This window comes from Rattus norvegicus, chromosome 18 (genome assembly GCF_036323735.1).
Source record: "Rattus norvegicus strain BN/NHsdMcwi chromosome 18, GRCr8, whole genome shotgun sequence".
Classification (NCBI taxonomy): Eukaryota; Metazoa; Chordata; class Mammalia; order Rodentia; family Muridae; genus Rattus; species Rattus norvegicus.
Genome location: NC_086036.1, coordinates 66,393,462 through 66,412,558, shown reverse-complemented (window position 1 = coordinate 66,412,558; position 19,097 = coordinate 66,393,462). Strand labels below are relative to the sequence as shown.

Sequence of the window (19,097 nt, the reverse complement as noted above, 5' to 3'; positions counted from 1 at the left end):
TGTTGTTTCTGCTCTGATCTCTGAGCCTTTGGGGCAAGGGGGCAAGGATTGTATTGTAGAGAGATCAGTTAGTTGGGGCCGGGGATCACATGGCCATGTGTTCTCAGCATTCAGACTGGTTGTGGTTTTCTGTGAAGTTTTTACATCTGTTGGAATACTTTTTTTTTTTTGAGGGGTGAGATCTATGCTTATCCTGTACGTATGAGTATTTAGAATGTAGTTAGGAATTATGCTCGTTTAGTAAACTGTTCTATGTAGGCTCTCCTCCAATACCCATGGCTTCTCTAGCCCTGGGTAGGTGGACAGGTTTCCACTACCAGGCGTAATTTTCCTTTAGGTGAAAGGTCTTGAATCCAATTAGAGAGCTGTTGGTTACAGCTAAGGCACGTATGCCACTACTGCACCCTTGGTGTGTCATGACTGCTGGTCATTGTTTGATTTCAAAGGCAGCATAGCTGGGTAGGACTATCAGATGGTTCCTTCCCTTAGAAACCTACATGAACAGTATGGTTCTTTGATTTTGATCCTATGCAAACTTTTTTGGGAATTGCTCTAGATGTCTAAGAATTAAATATGCAATGGTGATTTGTAAAGAAATATACTGGACACACACACACACACACACACACACACACACACACGTGTGTTCCCTGTTATTACTCTGTATGGCTGTATGGCACTTTTTAAAAGAGTTGTTCTCATTCTTAAGACCCTCACTTCATACTTAATAAGAAACAGAATCACAGTTGAGCAGGGTTGCCCATGCCTGTAATCTCAGAAGTTCTTTGGCAAAGGGAAGAGGATGGAGAGTTAGTTCAAGGCCAGTCTGAGCTAGGTAGTAGAGAAGATGGGTCGTGGGGGAGAGGGAGGGAATAGAATCATGCAAAAAAATTAATGTATTATACACATGTATATTAATTGTTCATATAAATTAAGAACTTTTCTGTGAAAGAAAATAGTTTATTCTAAGTCAAATGAGAGTGGTCACTCTCATTATGTTACGTAGAAATTTCCTTCTACCTCGAGGCTCCTTGACAGCTCTGGAGTCATCAGCCCTGTTGGGGTGGGGTTGCAGTTGCCTTTGAGCTTCCCATGCTCCTGTAGGTAACCCCTTCACCCACACTGTAAGTAACCTCTGTAAACTCAACAGTTGACCAAGTTGAACTTGGGTGGCATCTCTGCTTTGTTCTGTCAGTTTCTTATTCAGGGTGAGTAGTAACGTTGTGTCCCCATCTCCCCAGGAAGTGTCACACAACACTGTGGTAGAGGAACATGCATTTTTTTAAGCTACCCCAAATGACACAATGCAAAATGAAAGTGATACAAACTTTTTTAGTCAAAGGGATACAACAGTTATGATCAGCACATTTAATAAAGACACAGAATCCAGCAAATCTTTCCAGGAGTTTTCAGATGTCACAGAGGCTTGAGATTCGCTAAATTTAACAATACATTCCAGACAAGACACAAAGGCTGAAAGTAAATGGCTACTTTTCTAAAGGGCCTAAAACAGCCTAGGGCTGTTTTGTCTTTTGACATTCCTGCTGATTAGTTTTTCCTTTAACTTGAAACAAGGTAGAGTCACCTGGGAAGAGGGAATCTCAAGTGAGAAAATGCCTCCAACAGACTGACTAATAGGTATGTCTGAGCGGCATTTCCTTGGTTAATGATTGATGTGGGAGAGCCCAACCTACTGTAGGCAGTGCAGCCCCTGAGGGGTTGGTTTTGGGCGGTAGAAGGAAGCAGGCTGCGTATTACCCAAATAAACCCTTTTCTGTCCTTGTTGCTTTTAGTCATGGTGGTTATCAAAGCAACAGGAAGTGAAGTGTGACATTTTTCTCTCAACAATCAGTATGTTCTACTCCACCAAGATAGGGAGAGAAAGGTATCAGAAGAAGCTCACAGAATCAAATATTGACATACCGGCACAAAAGCACCCCTAGAGAAGGCATGGACACAGTGAGCTGCTAATGTGCTAAGTGCTTTACAGACATCAAAATACTAAACTACGTTATTTCTTCTCCATTTATGTAATTAAGTGAATGCTGTTTTGTCTTTACAGTACAGGTTCAGAGCGGTTACATAACATACTCGGAGTCATAATGTCAGCAAAACCAGTCTGAAATGGTGATTTTATGACCCAAAGCTAGTGTGTCAAAGCACTATTATTATTTTTTTTACAAACCACTCAGGGGTTCAATGCAACACAGTCTCTCTAAATAAAACAAACAGACCTCAACAAACCTCAACATCTTTGCTAATCACGTCTTTTACGTGGGCATCTTGATCTTAATACAATCTATACCCTTTCCCCAATCCCATCAAAACAAATCACTCAGGTTTAGGGATTAGCGGTTTTGTTAATAATCATCGGAAAGAGAATATATTTAAAACGTTATTATTATTATTATTATTATTTTTTTACATGAGCCGAACACTGGAGCCCTCAGGGAAAACTGAATAAATAAAAGGAAGGAATGGGGTTGAAGAGATGTCTCAGGGGTGAGAATGCTTGTTGCTCTTCGTGGAACTCAAGAGCAGTTCCCAGAAGCCACCCGGGGCTCACAAACCCCAGTTAATTCCAGTTAACTTCAGTTCCTGGGGATCCAACGCTCTTTTCTGGCTTTTGCCGGCACTTGCACTCACACAGCATAAGCTCTCATATACACGTTTAAAAAAAAAAGATTAAAGAGAGAAAGAGGAGCATTCGGGTTCTTCCTACTCCACCTACCGACCACAATCAGGTCCTTCCCTATTCTCCCCGCCACTGCCACTCAGGCTGTTTTGCTTCAGTGCGCAGGCGCGAGGCTGGAGGCTGGGCCGTGGTTTCCTAGGAGACCGTGCAGCAGCTGCGCTGCGGTTGGCCCGAAGGGAAGATGGGGGTGGAGCCGGAGGAGGAAGGCGGCCCTGCGGAGGAAGAAGACTTTTCTCGTGCCATGGAGCCCTCGGACTCGGGGGCTGCGGGCGGCTCGCGGGGTGCGCGCCCTCCGGGTGATGGCGGGAAGGGAGGAAGGATGTGAAGGGCGGGTGCCCGGGGCGGTCGTTGGGTCGCGGCCTTCTGGTCCCGCTCGGGCCTGGAGAGTGCGGGCACTGCGTTGGCTGCTGAAGACTGGGGTGATGGCTGCATTCCTGCGCACACCGGTGGGGTGCACTTGTCTCCAGGGCGGGCAGGCCTTCTCTGACCTCCCGTGGGGACCCCTGCTGCTTCCGGCGGCCCCAAATCAGAGAATAGGAGGATTTTTGTCACCCATTTATGCCTAGAAACCTGGCCTCTGCCTGTGTTGGAAAGGATGGCCTGAACCTAGCAAGCAGGCTGGATTCCCTAGGTGACCCACTTCCACCCCAGCCTGTGGACCAGCCTTGTGGCGCCAGAATCAGCGCTGGGTACCCATTCCCTGACACATCCCACCTCCGGTTAACAGAAAAGTTGTGGCAGACAGGTTTCTTTTATATCAGCATTTTACATCTCCTTGGTACATATATTAAAGTCTGTACACAACCAATCCTCGTTTACTGGAAGACACTATATGCTCAGATTTTCTCAGTTTCCCCACAAATGTGCTTTTCCTAGCCCAGGGTTTCATTTAGCCTGCTTTGTAACTAAGGAAGGAAACTGTCCCTGTTGCTTCCTGTTGGACTCATAAACTACTGTTTACTCACTGGCCTGATGGCTTCATTCAGGTGCAGCCCTGACCCCGGTTTTTAAAATTAGATACTCAGTTTTTTAATTCAGTGCTTAAATTATTCGATTTCTGTTGCACCTCAGACACTGTTGTAGGCACTGGGGACTTTAAAACAGGAAATATTAACTCTTGTGGGGACTTAATTTAGTGTCTTGGAACCCACAGGTTGGGTTGTTTTGTTTTGTTTTGTTTTTAAATGTAGGAACAGGCCACTTTGAGTAGTTCTCAAGTTGGTTGAAAATAACATTGCTACAGTTTCTTTGCCTCTACTGTTTAAAAGCTTCTCAAGACCCTAAAATAGTACTGGGTTTTGTGCCATCCGTTATCGATCAAGAGTTCCCCCTTAAATTAACTAGTCAGAAGAAAAAGTAGCTGGAGAACTTATAGTCAATTAAGTTAATTGAGCAGGACTGAAGACCTTTTTGTTGATGGTGTTTCATGTCTTTTTGATTTGTAGGTACCGTAGAGCTTATTAAAAGTGGGGATTGGCTACTTCATAAATCCAAGGGGGGAGGGAAATGTCAAAGCCACTATATGTTCTTTTCTAGGTAAAACGTTTGAAGGATGTGCTAGTTGCTCTTTGACGATTAGCAGCCTGAATATGCTTGTTTTCCTTTGTGTATCGTGCAGCAGTTTGCGATCAAGGGGCACCATCACGAATCGCTTCGTCCAGAGTCATAGTACATGTGGACCTGGATTGTTTTTATGCCCAAGTAGAGATGATCTCCAATCCAGAATTAAAGGACAAACCTTTAGGTAATCCACATCGATGCTATCTTTGTTGAGTGGCGATAACATTAGCTTCAACTATGATTTATTAACCATTTTGAGGCAATTCCTGGAGTCCGTTTTTAGGTACTTCATTGGCGGTCATATTTGCTTTGCAGCCAGGGGTAAATGCACCAAATGTTTCCACCTTAATAAAGCTGATATTAGCATAGGTAACACACGCACAGAAAGCAGAATGGGCTCTTAATAGTCGTAGTAGCTTACTTCTGAAGGCTCAGCCTTAAGCAAGGAAAGTGGGTTTTCTTTCATGCACACAGAGAGGATCTTTACTATTAGCATAAAGGACAGTCTTTAGCTTCCTTGTTTCCTTCCTTTTCTTCTAGTACTCATTGCAGTGTCATAGCGTCCAGCCTGTGATTCCACGAAGGACAATGGGATGCCTAGGTTTTAGTTCTCCAGGGTGAGACTAAAGCTTGAAGCTTTTCTAAGAGGCCAAGGATTTAAATTAGGCCATCAGTTCTTTCCCTCTGAAAGAATTTCCAGTTAGCACAAGATGCCCAGTAGTTACTTCGTACTAAAAGGTATTTTGTGGTTAAGGAGTAGATATAAGTGGTTATCATGAAGAGAGATGTGAGTGTGCAAACAGGTCAGGCCAGGGCATACTGTGGGAAGCCCTTTTAGCTAAGGAGTTTGCCAGTCTGGCCGTTTCGTGTATGGCTCACAGAGTCATGGATAGCTACCATTGACTCAGGGCCTCTCAGATATTGAAAAAAAAATGTACCTGCAAAACTAACGTTCTGTCTTAGGACATTAGGTTTAAAAATATGCAAAAAGAATGGGTTTAGGTGTTTTTCATATTTTCATTCTATGTATTGCAGATGAATATGACTTAAGAGAGTCATGAAATAATCAACTTGTGTAAAAAGAGAAAAGCACATGCGCTTAGCAATTTTAAATGTGTTCTATAGATGATCATAATGTTGCCAATTTTAAAAAGCCCCACATAATTCCTCGCGGTAGCACTACTAATTGTTATGCCTAGGGTACTTATTGGCAGGAGATCTCTCATGATTTCTGTGGCTTGGCTCTTAGAACATTGCTTATGTTCACTGGCAGTTTGCTCGGAAGATGAATGTTTTTATAACATCAACCAGCATTTAATTGTTTTCTTTTGTTGTTGTTTTTGTTGTTATTTCCATCAGGTTATTGTTTGGTGAACATACCCAAGAATAGTACACGACAATATAAATTAATTGGGCTTTGAATTGTCTGAAAAGAATCTTAGAAGGATTAAATGTGTGTTTAATCACTGAAAACTCCAAAGAGTATATTGACTTAAGCATAATTTAGATTTGAGAGACACAGCTTCCCTTTGGGTACTGGTAACTGTCCACATTCTTCTGTGTAATTTCTGCTGCAATTATTTTGTGTTTTCTTACTTAATATACTTTGTTTCTTCTGTATTTTACTTTATTCTGTAAATTATTTTATAATCTGTAAGTGGGAAATTGCTGGAAAACCTGGTGTTTCTTAGAGTTTTAATCGGGGTGGTTCCTCTTAACTCAGTTATCTTTTTCGCTCTTGTCAAAGCCCGCTTGAAGTTGGGCAAGGTGGTAAAACTCCTGTAACCCCAGCACTTGCAAAAGGGAGGCAGACGTGGGAAGCTGGGAGGCCAGCCGTGAGTTCAAGGCCATTGCGAAAGGGAGGCGGGCGTGTAGCAAAGGCCCAAGAGCTCTGCACCAGTAGTCGTGAAGCTCTTGGCCAGCATGCTCAAGGCTGTGGGTTTGAGCCTCATTGCTGCAAACAACCACAGCGGCAAACCGTGGGTTCCCGCCTACGCTGTCACAGTGCGGAGCTGCGAAGCGGTATTCTAAAATGTTTAGTTCTGCATAATTTCCTCTGATGATTCTTAATTTTTTTTTTTAGGTGTGCAACAGAAATACTTGGTGGTTACTTGCAACTATGAAGCCAGGAAACTTGGAGTGAAGAAGCTTATGAATGTCAGAGATGCAAAAGAAAAGTGTCCTCAGCTCGTCCTGGTGAATGGAGAAGACTTGAGCCGCTACCGGGAGATGTCCTATAAGGTCACAGGTACAAGCTGGCTGCTGTACACTTTGCATGTTTATGTAGGTTGACTACTCACTGTACAAATATTTGTAACAGAGTGCCATATGCGCAGTTCTTTTTGCCTAACACTTAAAAAAAATTATTTGGGCCTTGCCCACTTCAAAAATTATTAAGGAGTTGGCAGATGGCTCAGTGGATAGATGCTCTTGGTGTTAAAACCTGACAACTGGGGTTCATCCCCGGCACCCACTCGGTAGAAGGAAAGAACTACTTTGAACGGTCGTCCTCTGATATCCACAAATGTTGCAGCGTGGGCCCCCTTTCTCCACCAAAAAATAAATTAATACATTTTTTTAACTAAATAAGAAAGTGGCTTCATCTACTCCCAGATAAATACATTTAATACAAATTTTTAATTATATAAGTAGGCCTCTTTCACTGTTATGGCTGTGATGAGAAAGTGAGTAGCTGAGGGCAACTGAAATTCCGTCATGAGTACGATTTATGTCACAGGAAAAGTAAGGGGAGGTTTAAAATATGGGCTGAAAAGAGATACTGCAAAGAACTTTCTTTTGTGCATGTGGGGTGTGTGTGTGTGTGTGTGTGTGTGTGCATGTGTATGTGTTATGTGTGTGTATGTGTGTATGTGTGTGTATGTGTGTGCGTATATGTGTATGTGTGTGTGTGGTATGTGTGTGTGTGTATGTGTGTGTATGTGTTATGTGTATGTGTGTGTATGTGTTATGTGTGTGTATGTGTGTGTATGTGTATGTGTTATGTGTATGTGTGTGTATGTGTTATGTGTGTGTATGTGTGTATGTGTGTGTATGTGTGTGCGTATGTGTGTATGTGTGTGTGGTATGTGTGTGTGTGTATGTGTGTATGTGTGTGTATGTGTTATGTGTGTGTGTGTATGTGTTATGTGTGTGTATGTGTGTGTATGTGTATGTGTTATGTGTATGTGTGTGTGTATGTGTTATGTGTGTGTATGTGTGTGTATGTGTATGTGTGTGTGTGTGTGTGTATGTGTGTGTATGTGTGTGTGTATGTGTGTGTGTATGTGTGTGTATGTGTCTGTGTATGTGTGTGTATGTGTGTATGTGTGTGTGTGTTTGTGTGTGTATATGTGTGTGTGTATGTGTGTGTATGTGTATGTGTGTGTGTATGTGTGTGTGTATGTGTGTATGTGTGTGTGTATGTGTGTGTGTATGTGTGTGTATGTGTGTGTATGTGTGTGTGTATGTGTGTGTGTATGTGTATGTGTATGTGTGTGTATGTGTGTGTATGTGTGTGTGTATGTGTGTGTTTGTGTGTGTATATGTGTGTGTATGTGTGTGTATGTGTGTGTGTATGTGTGTGTTTGTGTGTGTATATGTGTGTGTATGTGTATGTGTGTGTGTATGTGTATGTGTGTGTGTATGTGTGTATGTGTGTATGTGTGTGTGTGTGCGCGCACAAGCATGCACATGCATACTAAAGGTCAACATTAGTGTCTTTGCTGCTGTCTAGTTTTTATAAATTTTCATTTGGTATGTGACTGCCCAGGAGCTATTGTCCTTCTCCCTGTCCAGTCAGAAGATTCAGGGTCAGACAAGATGGTTTCGTAGCTGTAGCTGGTGATTAGTATTAAGTCTGATTTCAGAATTGAGAGTCTTTTGAATTCCTTCTGAGTCTTGGTTTTGTGAACTTTTTGATGCCTAAGTCTTGGCTGATGTGAGGTGTTTGAGTTCCTGAAGTTGTGCGCCTTCAGCCACTCCGTCCCCGTGGAGTGGAGTGGACTCAGGCAGTGTTTCATCAGGATACCTCACTTAATGCAGGTTCCAGATTAGTTTAAATACGGGTTTGATCTCTCTTTTGTAAGTGCTCATGGAAAATATTGCTAAAATATTATTAATTGGTTATGTGTTTCTAAGGAGATTACCATTTATTCCTTGACATCCGTGTCAAGATTTTAACTACCTCTTAAGCATGGACTCTTGTATTTTTTTTAAAGTATACTACAGATAAAAAACATTATGGATGTGGAAGAAGGTTGAGTTAGATTTATTACTGTGAGTCATTACCTGGGAATTATTACTTTTGGGGTCTTTTTCTTTGAATATTGCCTCTACTCCAAAATCTGTTAGCTAGGACATTATCCAATATTCCGTGTGGAGCTGGGCTGGAGAGACGGCTCAGTGGTTAAGAGCACTGGCTGCTCTTCCAGAGGCCCTGGGCTCAGCTTGCACATCCACATGGAGGCTCACAACCATCGGTAACTCTAGTCCTAGGGATCCAGGGCCCTCTCTGGCCTCTGTAGGTACCAGGCACACACACACAATACATAGACCCAACGTCAACAAAATGCCCATACATATGAAATAAAAATGTAAGTAAAAAATTAAAAGGTGTGAAGCCGTGATGCATATGGTATTATACATGTGATATGCACATATTTTATATGCTGTATTTGATATCTTAATCATTAAACAGTGAAATCTGTTCTAGCTGTAAATTATATCTGTGTTCCAATGTTATTTCAATTAGAATTGTTGGAGGAATTTAGTCCAGCTGTGGAGAGGCTTGGATTTGATGAAAATTTTGTGGATCTGACAGAAATGGTTGAGAAAAGACTGCAGCAGCTTCCGAGTGACGAGGTTCCGTCAGTGACCATGTCCGGCCATGTTTACAATAACCAGTGTGAGTTCTCCCTCCGTGTGCCCTCGGTGACTGTAAGTGAGCTCTCTGACAGATGTGTAACCACGTTAGCCAGTATCTAAGATGGCCAAAATGAAGTCGTGCCAGTCACATCAGGTATTCAGAAGAGTTGAGTGGTGTGGAGGGACGTGCCCCTTGGGGTGTGGCTTCCGTCTCTCTGAGGCAGTTTTCTTATTATTCTTCCTGCTCCTTGTTTTTAAGAGCTCTGTCTCTGTAGGCTGTTCTTAATTTACAGACATTGACTTCCTACTTTTTTCTTTGTCATTTTTAATTCTGAATTTTGAGGTAGGCTAAGTGTGTTGTTGATCCCTTCTGTTCCTCTGAGGACAGAGATTCCCTTGTTGGATCCTGGCTACATCCTGTCCAGGCCTTTAGTCACAGGCCAATCTGCTCTTTGCTGGTGACTTCCCCAGGCTTCAGGTTAATCAGTTCAAATGACCATTAGCAACAATTAGCAAAAGCGACATGGTTTATCTCCCCATATGAAGAAAGTGCGGAAGACAGATGTTTTTGCTGGAATATTCACATGTGTAAATAAATTGTAATTAGTGCCCAGGAGTATGTAATTAGGCGTCTAGACTCCCAGGGCTGCTAGAGAATGCAGCCATGTAGAGGTCTAGCTTCTTCTGTAAGAGAGGCCTGGCGTAGTCGGGCCTGCATCTCAGCATGCCCCTCCTCTTATGCCCGTTTAGAGTCTCCTATATCGTCGACACAGACGATGGGCCCGAACCTCCACGTCTAGAGACATGAAGCCTCTCCTGTGTGGTTTGTTCTTGTGCCCTTTTGTCAGCCCCGAGGGTGAAAGCCAGAAAGATTACAGATCCATCTTTGTTCAGCTTTTAAAGCAGATGCAGACTTACTGTTTAGAAAACATCAGTGGACAGAGAGCTCGGTTTCATATTTCAAATGAAGACTGCCTAGTTTCTTATTACTTATTCTTCTTTTATGTAAGTTATTAATTGAAACCAGTCTTACTATGTGGCCTGGCTGGCCCGGAACTTCGCTGTTGGCCAGGATAGCTTTAAACTCTGCGATCAGCTTGCCTCTGCCTTCCAAGTGCCTGCTCCACATAGGTTTAAGCACAATTTCTTTGAATAAGTACGTAAACAGGCAGAATCCTGTGTGTGGACGCTCTTGTCTGTTATAGACAAGCCAGTTGCCATTCGGGCACAGGTATTTTATCTTGCCTCTGTGGACTGTGCATGTGCTGTCAGCTAGGCCGATTGATGAGCTACTGGGGAGTAAGTCCTGTGACAGACACTTCATCTCCACGTCCTTCCAGCATGAATCCTAGGATGGATCATACAACTCTGTTACCCACACCAAAGAAAACGTGTTTCTTTCTCCCCTCCCTGTAGTATCGTGAGCAGATTTCATAACCTGGGGCCCAGTCATTATTTGCAGCAGGGCGTTCATGGGGTGCACAACATCCAGACTTCATTCTAAAGCTATGTTTTCCTAGTATATAGGCTTCCTTCTGTTTCTTTATTAGTAAAGGTGAATGAAGGTCTTATGCATGTCAGCTAGAACTGCCAGGAACTGCATTTTCACAGTCTGCTAGTGAGTAAGCACTCTCAGCATGCATTTCTCGTCACGGACCCTCAGCATCTGGTTAGTTTGTAATGACTCAGGACAAACTAAGGAAGCAGTTAGAAGAGTAGTGGGGAGTGTCAGGGAGGAGTGTGGGGGAGGAGTGTGGGGGAGGAGTGTGGGGGAGGAGTGTGGGGGAGAAGTGTCGGGGAGGAGTGTGGGGGAGGAGTGTGGGGGAGGAGTGTGGGGAGGAGTGTGGGGGAGGAGTGTGGGGGAGGAGTGTGGGAGAGGAGTGTGGGAGAGGAGTGTGGGGAGGAGTGTGGGGGAGGAGTGTGGGGGAGGAGTGTGGGGGAGGAGTGTCGGGGAGGAGTGGTGGGGAGGAGTGTCGGGGAGGAGTGTGGGGGAGGAGTGTCGGGGAGGAGTGTGGGGGAGGAGTGTGGGGGAGGAGTGTCGGGAGGAGTGTCGGGAGGAGTGTGGGGGAGGAGTGTGGGGGAGGAGTGTTGGGGAGGAGTGCCAGGGAGGAGTGTCAGGGAGGAGTGTGGGGGAGGAGTGTCGGGGAGGAGTGAGCATGGACAGATCCCTGGGCTCTTTGAACCCTTTTGGTGAGAGAGAAAGTGCATGTTTGTGAGGTGATACCTTTGTCGTTACAGCTGTAAACCTGCACAGCAGCACGCATGTGAGACTTGCGGTTGGATCGCAGATTGCAGCAGAGATGCGGGAAGCCATGCATAACCAGCTGGGGCTCACAGGCTGCGCTGGCGTAGCGCCTAATAAACTATTGGCAAAGTTAGTGTCTGGTGTTTTTAAACCAAATCAACAGACAGTCTTATTACCTGAGAGTTGTCAGCATCTCATTCACAGTTTGAACCACATAAAGGAAATGCCTGGTAAGACAAATGCATTTGCAGACAAATACTGGCCTTGTTGTAGTTTCTTTAAACTATGCAGTTAATTCCTAGAAGCGCACACTTGGGTTTGGAGAAAGCCAAAAACCTGAAATGTTTTGTGTACGAATCTGTGTGCAGATAGACGTGCAAGTGCTTTTCCACACAAGGCTTTGAGTGGTGCCCTGGAGCCGTATGGTGGAGACATCTTTGATGTTGAGAGTAGCTTGGCTTTGAGACGCAAAGCCTTCGCAACACTGTGCATTTCTGTTGTTTAGGTATCGGCTATAAAACCGCCAAGCGTCTTGAAGTCCTGGGAATCAATAGTGTGCATGATCTCCAGACCTTTCCAATCAAAACCTTAGAAAAGGAATTGGGAATTTCTGTTGCTCAGCGCATCCGGAAGCTCAGCTTTGGAGAGGACAAGTCGCCTGTAACACCCTCAGGGCCACCACAGGTATGTGGGCTTGGCGTTAACCTTACCAGGTGGTGGTTATGCTACCTCAGCTAAAGGTGTCTGGCTCTCGGATCCACTACTCTGCTGTGCTTTGCGGCTGTGTGTGACCCTTTCCCGGGAGAAGCTGACTGCTGTGAGAGGAGCCAGTACTCTGAAATTGAAACTTGCCTGCTGGTAGTTTTAAATCTAATTACCTACTTTTTGTTACTACTGCCTTAACACACAAACATATGAAGAACACTTTTTAACCTTTTAAAACATCCTCACCTTTAGACTAATCCAGAGATTTGGACAGTGGGGAGGGAATAACTACCCAGTTGTTTGGCACGTGCTAGGCCTCAGAAATTGCTCCACAGACCCACTGCAGTGAATTTCACCATAACCTCTTAGATAGGCAGTGCTGTTTGTTCAGACCTCCCTTCCTGCTCCTGTCCTTCCTCTTTCCCTCTTTAAAGCTGCACTATAAAAAGGTTAAATAACTTGTCCAAGCGTAAACTCAGATTAAGGCTCTAGGGCCATGGAAACCTTGCTGTAGTCCCATAGAGTAATTAGAGGTGGTCCCTGTGCTTCAAAATTGTATGACTCTTGGTGCACAATAACAGGACACACAGTAATGGCACACACAATTGCACACACAATAACCTCACACAGTACTGCACACACAAGATAACTGCACACACAGTACTGTGCACACAATAGTCTCACACAGTACTGCACACAAGATAATTGCACACACCAGGAATTAGTGCAAAAGTGAACCTGGTGTTACCAACGCATAAAGATAGGTAGTGAAGAATGTTGAACATCTGTTTGGCACGGCCACTGTGTTTGATTTTACATTAACCCTTATTTCTTTGGTAGTCCTTTAGTGAAGAAGATACATTTAAAAAGTGTTCCTCAGAAGTGGAAGCTAAAACTAAGATTGAAGAATTACTTTCCAGCCTTTTAAACAGGTGCGTTTCACCTTCCCCCATCATCTTTATATTTAGGCTGCATGCAGAACCCCCTCATGTGCTGTGTTGGCTTTTACAGTTTAACTGAAGGAGGTAGTGCTATTCAAGATCGATCATTTGTCGTTAGATTTCTCTTACTGTGTGCTCTTAATTAAATTTGCCGCCTTCCATTAGTTGTCATTCAAGGAACAGTGGTTGTGTTGCTCTTAAGCCCCAGTAGTTACCTGAAGGTTCTTCAGTGTTTCTAATAATATCCCTAGATTTCTCACCCTTAGGTGAGAAGGAATTTTTAAATCTTCCCTGTAGCTGGTGCCCAGTCTCTGCTCTGACATTACGACTTGCTTTTCAGTTAAAAGTTAAAAGGGAAGAGTCCGTCTGCCACAGTTCTCCCAGTCCTTTTGTAGGAGCAGGCAGGATGGTGGCTCAGAGTAGAAAGGTGCTGAGGAGCAGGGCTGCAGACAGCAGGAGAAGCCCGGCTCCCTTTCTCAGACTCAGAAAAGACAGTGGAGTCAAAGGAAGGCATGGCTAGATAGGTGTACGTACAGTGTGGGAGTGCGGACAAGGGGCTCTGAGCACAGTTAACAATGATGTGTCAACTGGGATCTAGTATACAAAAAATGTAACATAAAGCGAGCAAAAGGCGCTTTCCTGGTGTCCTTGTTATCTTTCAAGTGTGCACTTCTCGTTTCCCATAAGGAAGTATTAACGTCCATCCCATCACTTCATCTCGGTGGAAGTGTCCTAAATTGGTTTAGAGCATGTGTGCTTCTGAGTTCTCCAAGGATGGCTGGCTGTCACACGTGAGACGGCCGATGGTTGTTGCAGAGATCTGCTGTCAGTCTGGAGCAGCGCTGTACACTTCACTGTGGGCCGCCTGCTCTGAGGCAGAGCACGACTCAGCTCCAGCGACATGGATCGCTCTCCTCTGGGGACTCTGCTGCTGAAGCTGGGTCGTCCACTTTGCCTCGGCTCACGCATACCCTGAGTCAGTGGCTGTGGAGAATGGTCCTGTACATGGAATACCAGAGAAGTATGTGCTGTATCCCTTAAGTTCTCCATCTGGAGACTCAGTCCAGAAGAGAGCAGGCCCTCTCCCCTCTGAGAGGCCAGAGTCGTCCGTCCACGTCTCTGCCGCCAGCGTGCCGTGCCGTGCCGTGCCCCGTGCCGTGCCGTGCCGTGCCGTGCCGTGCCGTAGACTTGTGTCTGCAGCTGAGGTTAATAGAATTCAAGTGATTGGCATGAAAATAATTTCGCATATCTGTGTGTCTGTATGTCTGACATACATTTTTTCTAGAGAATTTATTGATGAATCCTACAGACAGGAGAGAAAGATAAGCTGTTTTCTTCTAGGCACCAGCCTCTAGGCACCAGTTTGAGCAGCCTCAAGTCCGAAGGCTGGTTTGACAGTTACCGCCAAAGTACAAGTGCCACCCTCCACCACTGTTGAAGCGTGGCGGGAACTTTCACTCGCATGCTACTGGGAGCTTTGTTCAATTGTCCATGGCTCTTGGGGAAAGCATTATTACTCCAAGTGCTGTAACTTCTTTAAACCATATATAAATATATATAGATACATATATATCTATGTGTAGTTTATGTGTATTACTTATATATATATTATATGTTACAAAATTTACATAGATATGTAATTTTAGGTAAATAGAAAAATGTCTTTCTGCATTTTTTTTATTAGAGCTATCTCCCCTCCCCCCGCCCCCACCAACTCTTCCCATGTCCTCCCGCCATACCTCTCAGTTCCTGTCCTGTACTGCTGCCTCCTCCCTCAGTAGCCATCTGTTGCCTGTAGCTCCCAGCTTCGTGTGGAGCTGTGCAGTGCCTGCTGCCATCCGTGCTGATATTGACTCCTGTGGTCTTGCATGGCAGCCATAACTCTTGTTAGCTCATGGGTACATCATCCCTGTCAGGTCCAGAAGACATAGTTTTGTAGCAGTCCTCTGGCTTTCATTGTCTCCGTCTCCCTCTTCATCACTGTGCACCAAGCCTTGGGTGTGGGGTTGTATTGTAGGTGTCCTATTATTTGGGGTTGGCCACTCCATGGGCACTGCTAGGCTCTGAACTTTGTCCTTTTGTGATTCTCTGTATTTATCTCCATCTGCTACAAATGAAGCTTGTGTGATGTAGATGAGGGCAGAGTCATCCATGGGTGTCAGGATAAGTATTTAGAAGGCAAGTACATGGTACTCCTGTTGAGTGAGACGGTAGAGGTCGGTGCTCCAGGGCCTATGAGGTAGGTGCTCCTCTAGGGCCTGTGAGGTGGGTGCTCCTCTAGGGTCTGTGAGGTAGGTGCTCCTCTAGGGTCTGTGAGGTAGGTGCTCCTCTCCTCTAGGGTCTGTGAGGTAGGTGCTCCTCTAGGGCCTGTGAGGTAGGTGCTCCTCTAGGGTCTGTGAGGTGGGTGCTCCTCTCCTCTAGGGTCTGTGAGGTAGGTGCTCCTCTAGGGCCTGTGAGGTAGGTGCTCCTCTAGGGCCTGTGAGGTGGGTGCTCCTCTCTTCTAGGGCCTGTGAGGTCAGTGCTCCTCTCCTCTAGGGCCTGTGAGGTAGGTGCTCCTCTAGGGCCTGTGAGGTAGGTGCTCCTCTCCTCTAGGGTCTGTGAGGTAGGTGCTCCTCTAGGTTCTGTGAGGTAGGTGCTCCTCTCCTCTAGGGCCTGTGAGGTGGGTGCTCCTCTCTTCTAGGGCCTGTGAGGTAGGTGCTCCTCTCCTCTAGGGTCTGTGAGGTAGGTGCTCCTCTCCTCTAGGGCCTGTGAGGTCAGTGCTCCTCTCCTCTAGGTTCTGTGAGGTGGGTGCTCCTCTCCTCTAGGGCCTGTGAGGTAGGTGCTCCTCTAGGGCCTGTGAGGTAGGTGCTCCTCTAGGGCCTGTGAGGTGGGTGCTCCTCTAGGGCCTGTGAGGTAGGTGCTCCTCTCCTCTAGGGCCTGTGAGGTCGGTGCTCCTGTAGCGCCTGTGAGGTGGGTGCCCCTCTAGGGCCTGTGACCTCTCCAGCCAAGGGTTTTGGCTAGTCTTTTAACACCAGGCCCGGAGTTCTTCTGTTCGGCAGACATTAAACCCAGTTATATATGTATCTCATGCTGGTGAAGGAATGGACTTGCTAGTGGCAGTGAGAACAAGCAGGCAGAGAGAGCAGGTCTCCTCCTTCCGTGGCCTTATACAGGCTGCCAGCTGGTGTGGTCCAGATTAAAGGTGGATTCTCCCACCACAAAAGACTGGATTAAGAGTTTAAAAATGTCTTCCCACTTCAGTTGATCAGAAAGAAAAAAAACCTCACAGGTGACCCAGCCATTGGGTTTTAGTTAATTCCAAACGTAGTCAAGTTGTCAACCGAAAACAGCCAGCACAGCTTGTCATTATGGTAGTTCACAGGACTTAGAGTTGGGTGGGGCTCCTGATAACTTTCTTTCCTGGCGTCCTGTGTAGCACTGCGACAGCCAGTCAGAGGAGGGGGATGTGGGAGCTTCAAGCTTAGTTCCAGCTTGATTTCTGCAAGCCCTGTGACCAGTGTGTGGTGTCTTTAGTACATCTCAAGTCAGGGCATGCAGCTAAGAACAATGACAGTTGCATGTGTTATCTTGTAGTGTCTTCTGCCCCTACCCCACCCCAGACCCCACATCTGACACTGGACCTTTTGTTTGATAAGTCCATGGAACTTGTGGGGAACATGATGCCCATTGTAGAACCCGTATGAAATAGTAGGGTTCTGTATGGCTTTTTTGACATCTTTAGTGTTCTCTCCCTCCTTGGCTTATCTGCACTCTACCCTCTCATCTCCCTCTCTAATTAACTCTCCCCTGCCCCTGCCCCTGCCTCTGCTCCCCTCTCCTTTCATAGGCCTGGGTTCTTCTCTCCTGCCTACAGGGACCCAGTGCACGCTCCTTTTCTCCTCGGCTGGATTCCACGATTACTCCAAGTTAGAGACTCCAACATTAAGTGTTGAGGCGATGGATCCTAAGTAAGAGAGAACATGCACATTGTCTTCCTAGGTCCTTCCTATAATACTGTGTAGTACCCAAGCCGAGAGTCTGTGGACAGATCAGAGTTAGGAAGACAGCCCTATGTGCTCCTCCATTGCTCATGGCCATTGCCTGCATTCAGTCTTTCCTTGTCCCCTGATAGCTAAGCTTTTTGTCCTCTTTTCTCCATGTTATACTGTACCCCTCATATGTACACACACACACACACACACACACACACATGTACATGTATGTGTGTCTATATATTATTGACCAGATTCTGCATATGAAAGAACATGTGGTTTCTTTCTGAGAGTGTGAGACCTTGCTTAATACTGTATGTTAAAGCCCACTGAAGGGCCTTTGGGTGTATGCCCAGGAATGCTGTATCTGGGTCATGTGGTAGCCTTGATTTTAGCTTTCTGAGGAACCTCCACACTGCTTTCCATGGCTACTCCAGCTGGTGTTCTCAGCAGAAGTGAGTGGGGAGTCTCCTTTCTACACATTCTTCCCAGCACTCACTACCATTCATCTCACGTGGCCACTGAGTGAGGTGAGCTCAGGTGAAATGGCAAACTGTTTTAAGTTACTTTCCCCCGATCGCTAAGGCGATGAAAATTATTTTTATGTTCTTGGTGAATGGGGTTGTTTCCTGATGCCTGGCCGTTTGAGTTCCTGACATGTTCTGGCTGTTAGTCCTCTAGTAGAAGGCATATGGCTGTCAGGGCTTCTCTGTGTTGACTTTGGGATGCTTATTGGGATATTTTTGAACATTTATCACTTTATTATCTCATTTTCTATGGTGCATATAGTCGCTATAGTTACAAGATCCGACACTTCAATAAATAAGTATTCCATCATCTTAAAATCATGTTAATTTCTTTTGTTATTGTTTTTCCCATTTATATTTTTAGAGTATGCCATGATGGAAGGAAGCCCCATACAATAAGATTAGTCATCCGTCGATACTCTGACAAACACTGTAATCGAGAGAGTCGCCAGTGCCCAATCCCATCTCACGTCATTCAGAAGTTAGGGACAGGTATGGGCCAGTTCTCTAAGAAGATAAATAGTATATTGAACTCTTCAAAAAGCAAACTTTGAGTTAGAAACATGGCACATTATTTTCATGTAGTCTTCAAAACTTAGTTTTATTTTACCAGGAATCAACATTAGGAAAACTTTTTAATAGATAATAAAAGTAAATTCTCATTTACTCAATCAACTCGTAAATACTTAGTTAAAAATATTTCCCAAATTCAGAGGGTACAAAACTAATTATGTAAAATACATTTAGTAAATAATATCAAAATGTGTGGTGATCCCAACTTAGATTTGTAAATAAAATTGTGCTTTGACTATTAAGATGCACGTGCTTATTACACCCTTCTACATTTTACTTAGGAAATTATGATGCAGTGCCGCCCCTGATGGAGATCCTTATGAAACTTTTCCGAAATATGGTAAATGTGAAGATGGCCTTTCACCTGACCCTTCTGAGTGTGTGCTTCTGCAACCTGAAAGCCCTGAACAGTGCTAAGAAAGGGCCTATGGACTGCTTCCTAACGTCGTCCCTGTCAACAACTGCCTGCTCTGGCAAGCGGAGCTTTGTAAGTACCCTCGACTGCCCTGGTGTGCTAAACCCACCATCTGCATTTGTACGTAGTGCTGTTCGGAGATCCTGAGGTGCTGCTATTCAGATGATTTAGTTGTTCATAGTTCCTGCCACAGGACGGTTGCTGGCCTTAGATATATCGTTATCCGAAAAGAAAATGTAAACACAGACTAAAAGAGACACCCATCGTGGTGCTTCTGTTTTGGAAGCATTAACACATTTTCTGGAGGTTTGTACAAATATTATGATTGGCTTATAAATATAAACATATCTAGAAGTTAATTACCATTGTATTAAGATTAGGATACTATTATAATAGTATTATAATAATTGTTGAGCTGGAGTTGAATGTTTTATGGTATATAAAACTAGAAGGGAAATTCAAGTGAAAAATTTTATAGAAAAATTGAGTAAACAGGTTAAGAATGCTTCTAAGTTTTATATAAATGTAGTATTATAGTTTAGAAAATAATATACTTTTATTGTGCTTTTTTTTGTTTTTGTTAAATGTTACTCTTGAGACAA

The 19,097-nt window shown here is 44.6% G+C and overlaps 1 protein-coding gene across 7 annotated transcripts in view; it reads left to right on the top strand.

Annotated features, from left to right (window-relative positions):
* Positions 1-2,824: 2,824 nt before the first annotated feature.
* The window catches only part of Poli (DNA polymerase iota), a 20,521-nt gene continuing 4,248 nt past the window's right edge, over positions 2,825-19,097 (top strand). Inside the window, exons 1-9 of one of the 7 annotated variants that reach the window (XM_063277188.1) lie at positions 2,825-2,976; positions 4,314-4,439; positions 6,339-6,503; positions 9,006-9,158; positions 11,357-11,593; positions 11,869-12,047; positions 12,909-13,000; positions 17,872-17,999; positions 18,362-18,567. In XM_063277188.1, coding sequence (XP_063133258.1) covers positions 2,877-2,976; positions 4,314-4,439; positions 6,339-6,503; positions 9,006-9,158; positions 11,357-11,593; positions 11,869-12,047; positions 12,909-13,000; positions 17,872-17,999; positions 18,362-18,567 — 1,386 coding nt within the window. In that variant the 5' untranslated portion in view covers positions 2,825-2,876. The other 6 variants (XM_006254900.5, NM_001106137.1, XM_039096650.2 and 3 more) reach the window with 6 other exon arrangements.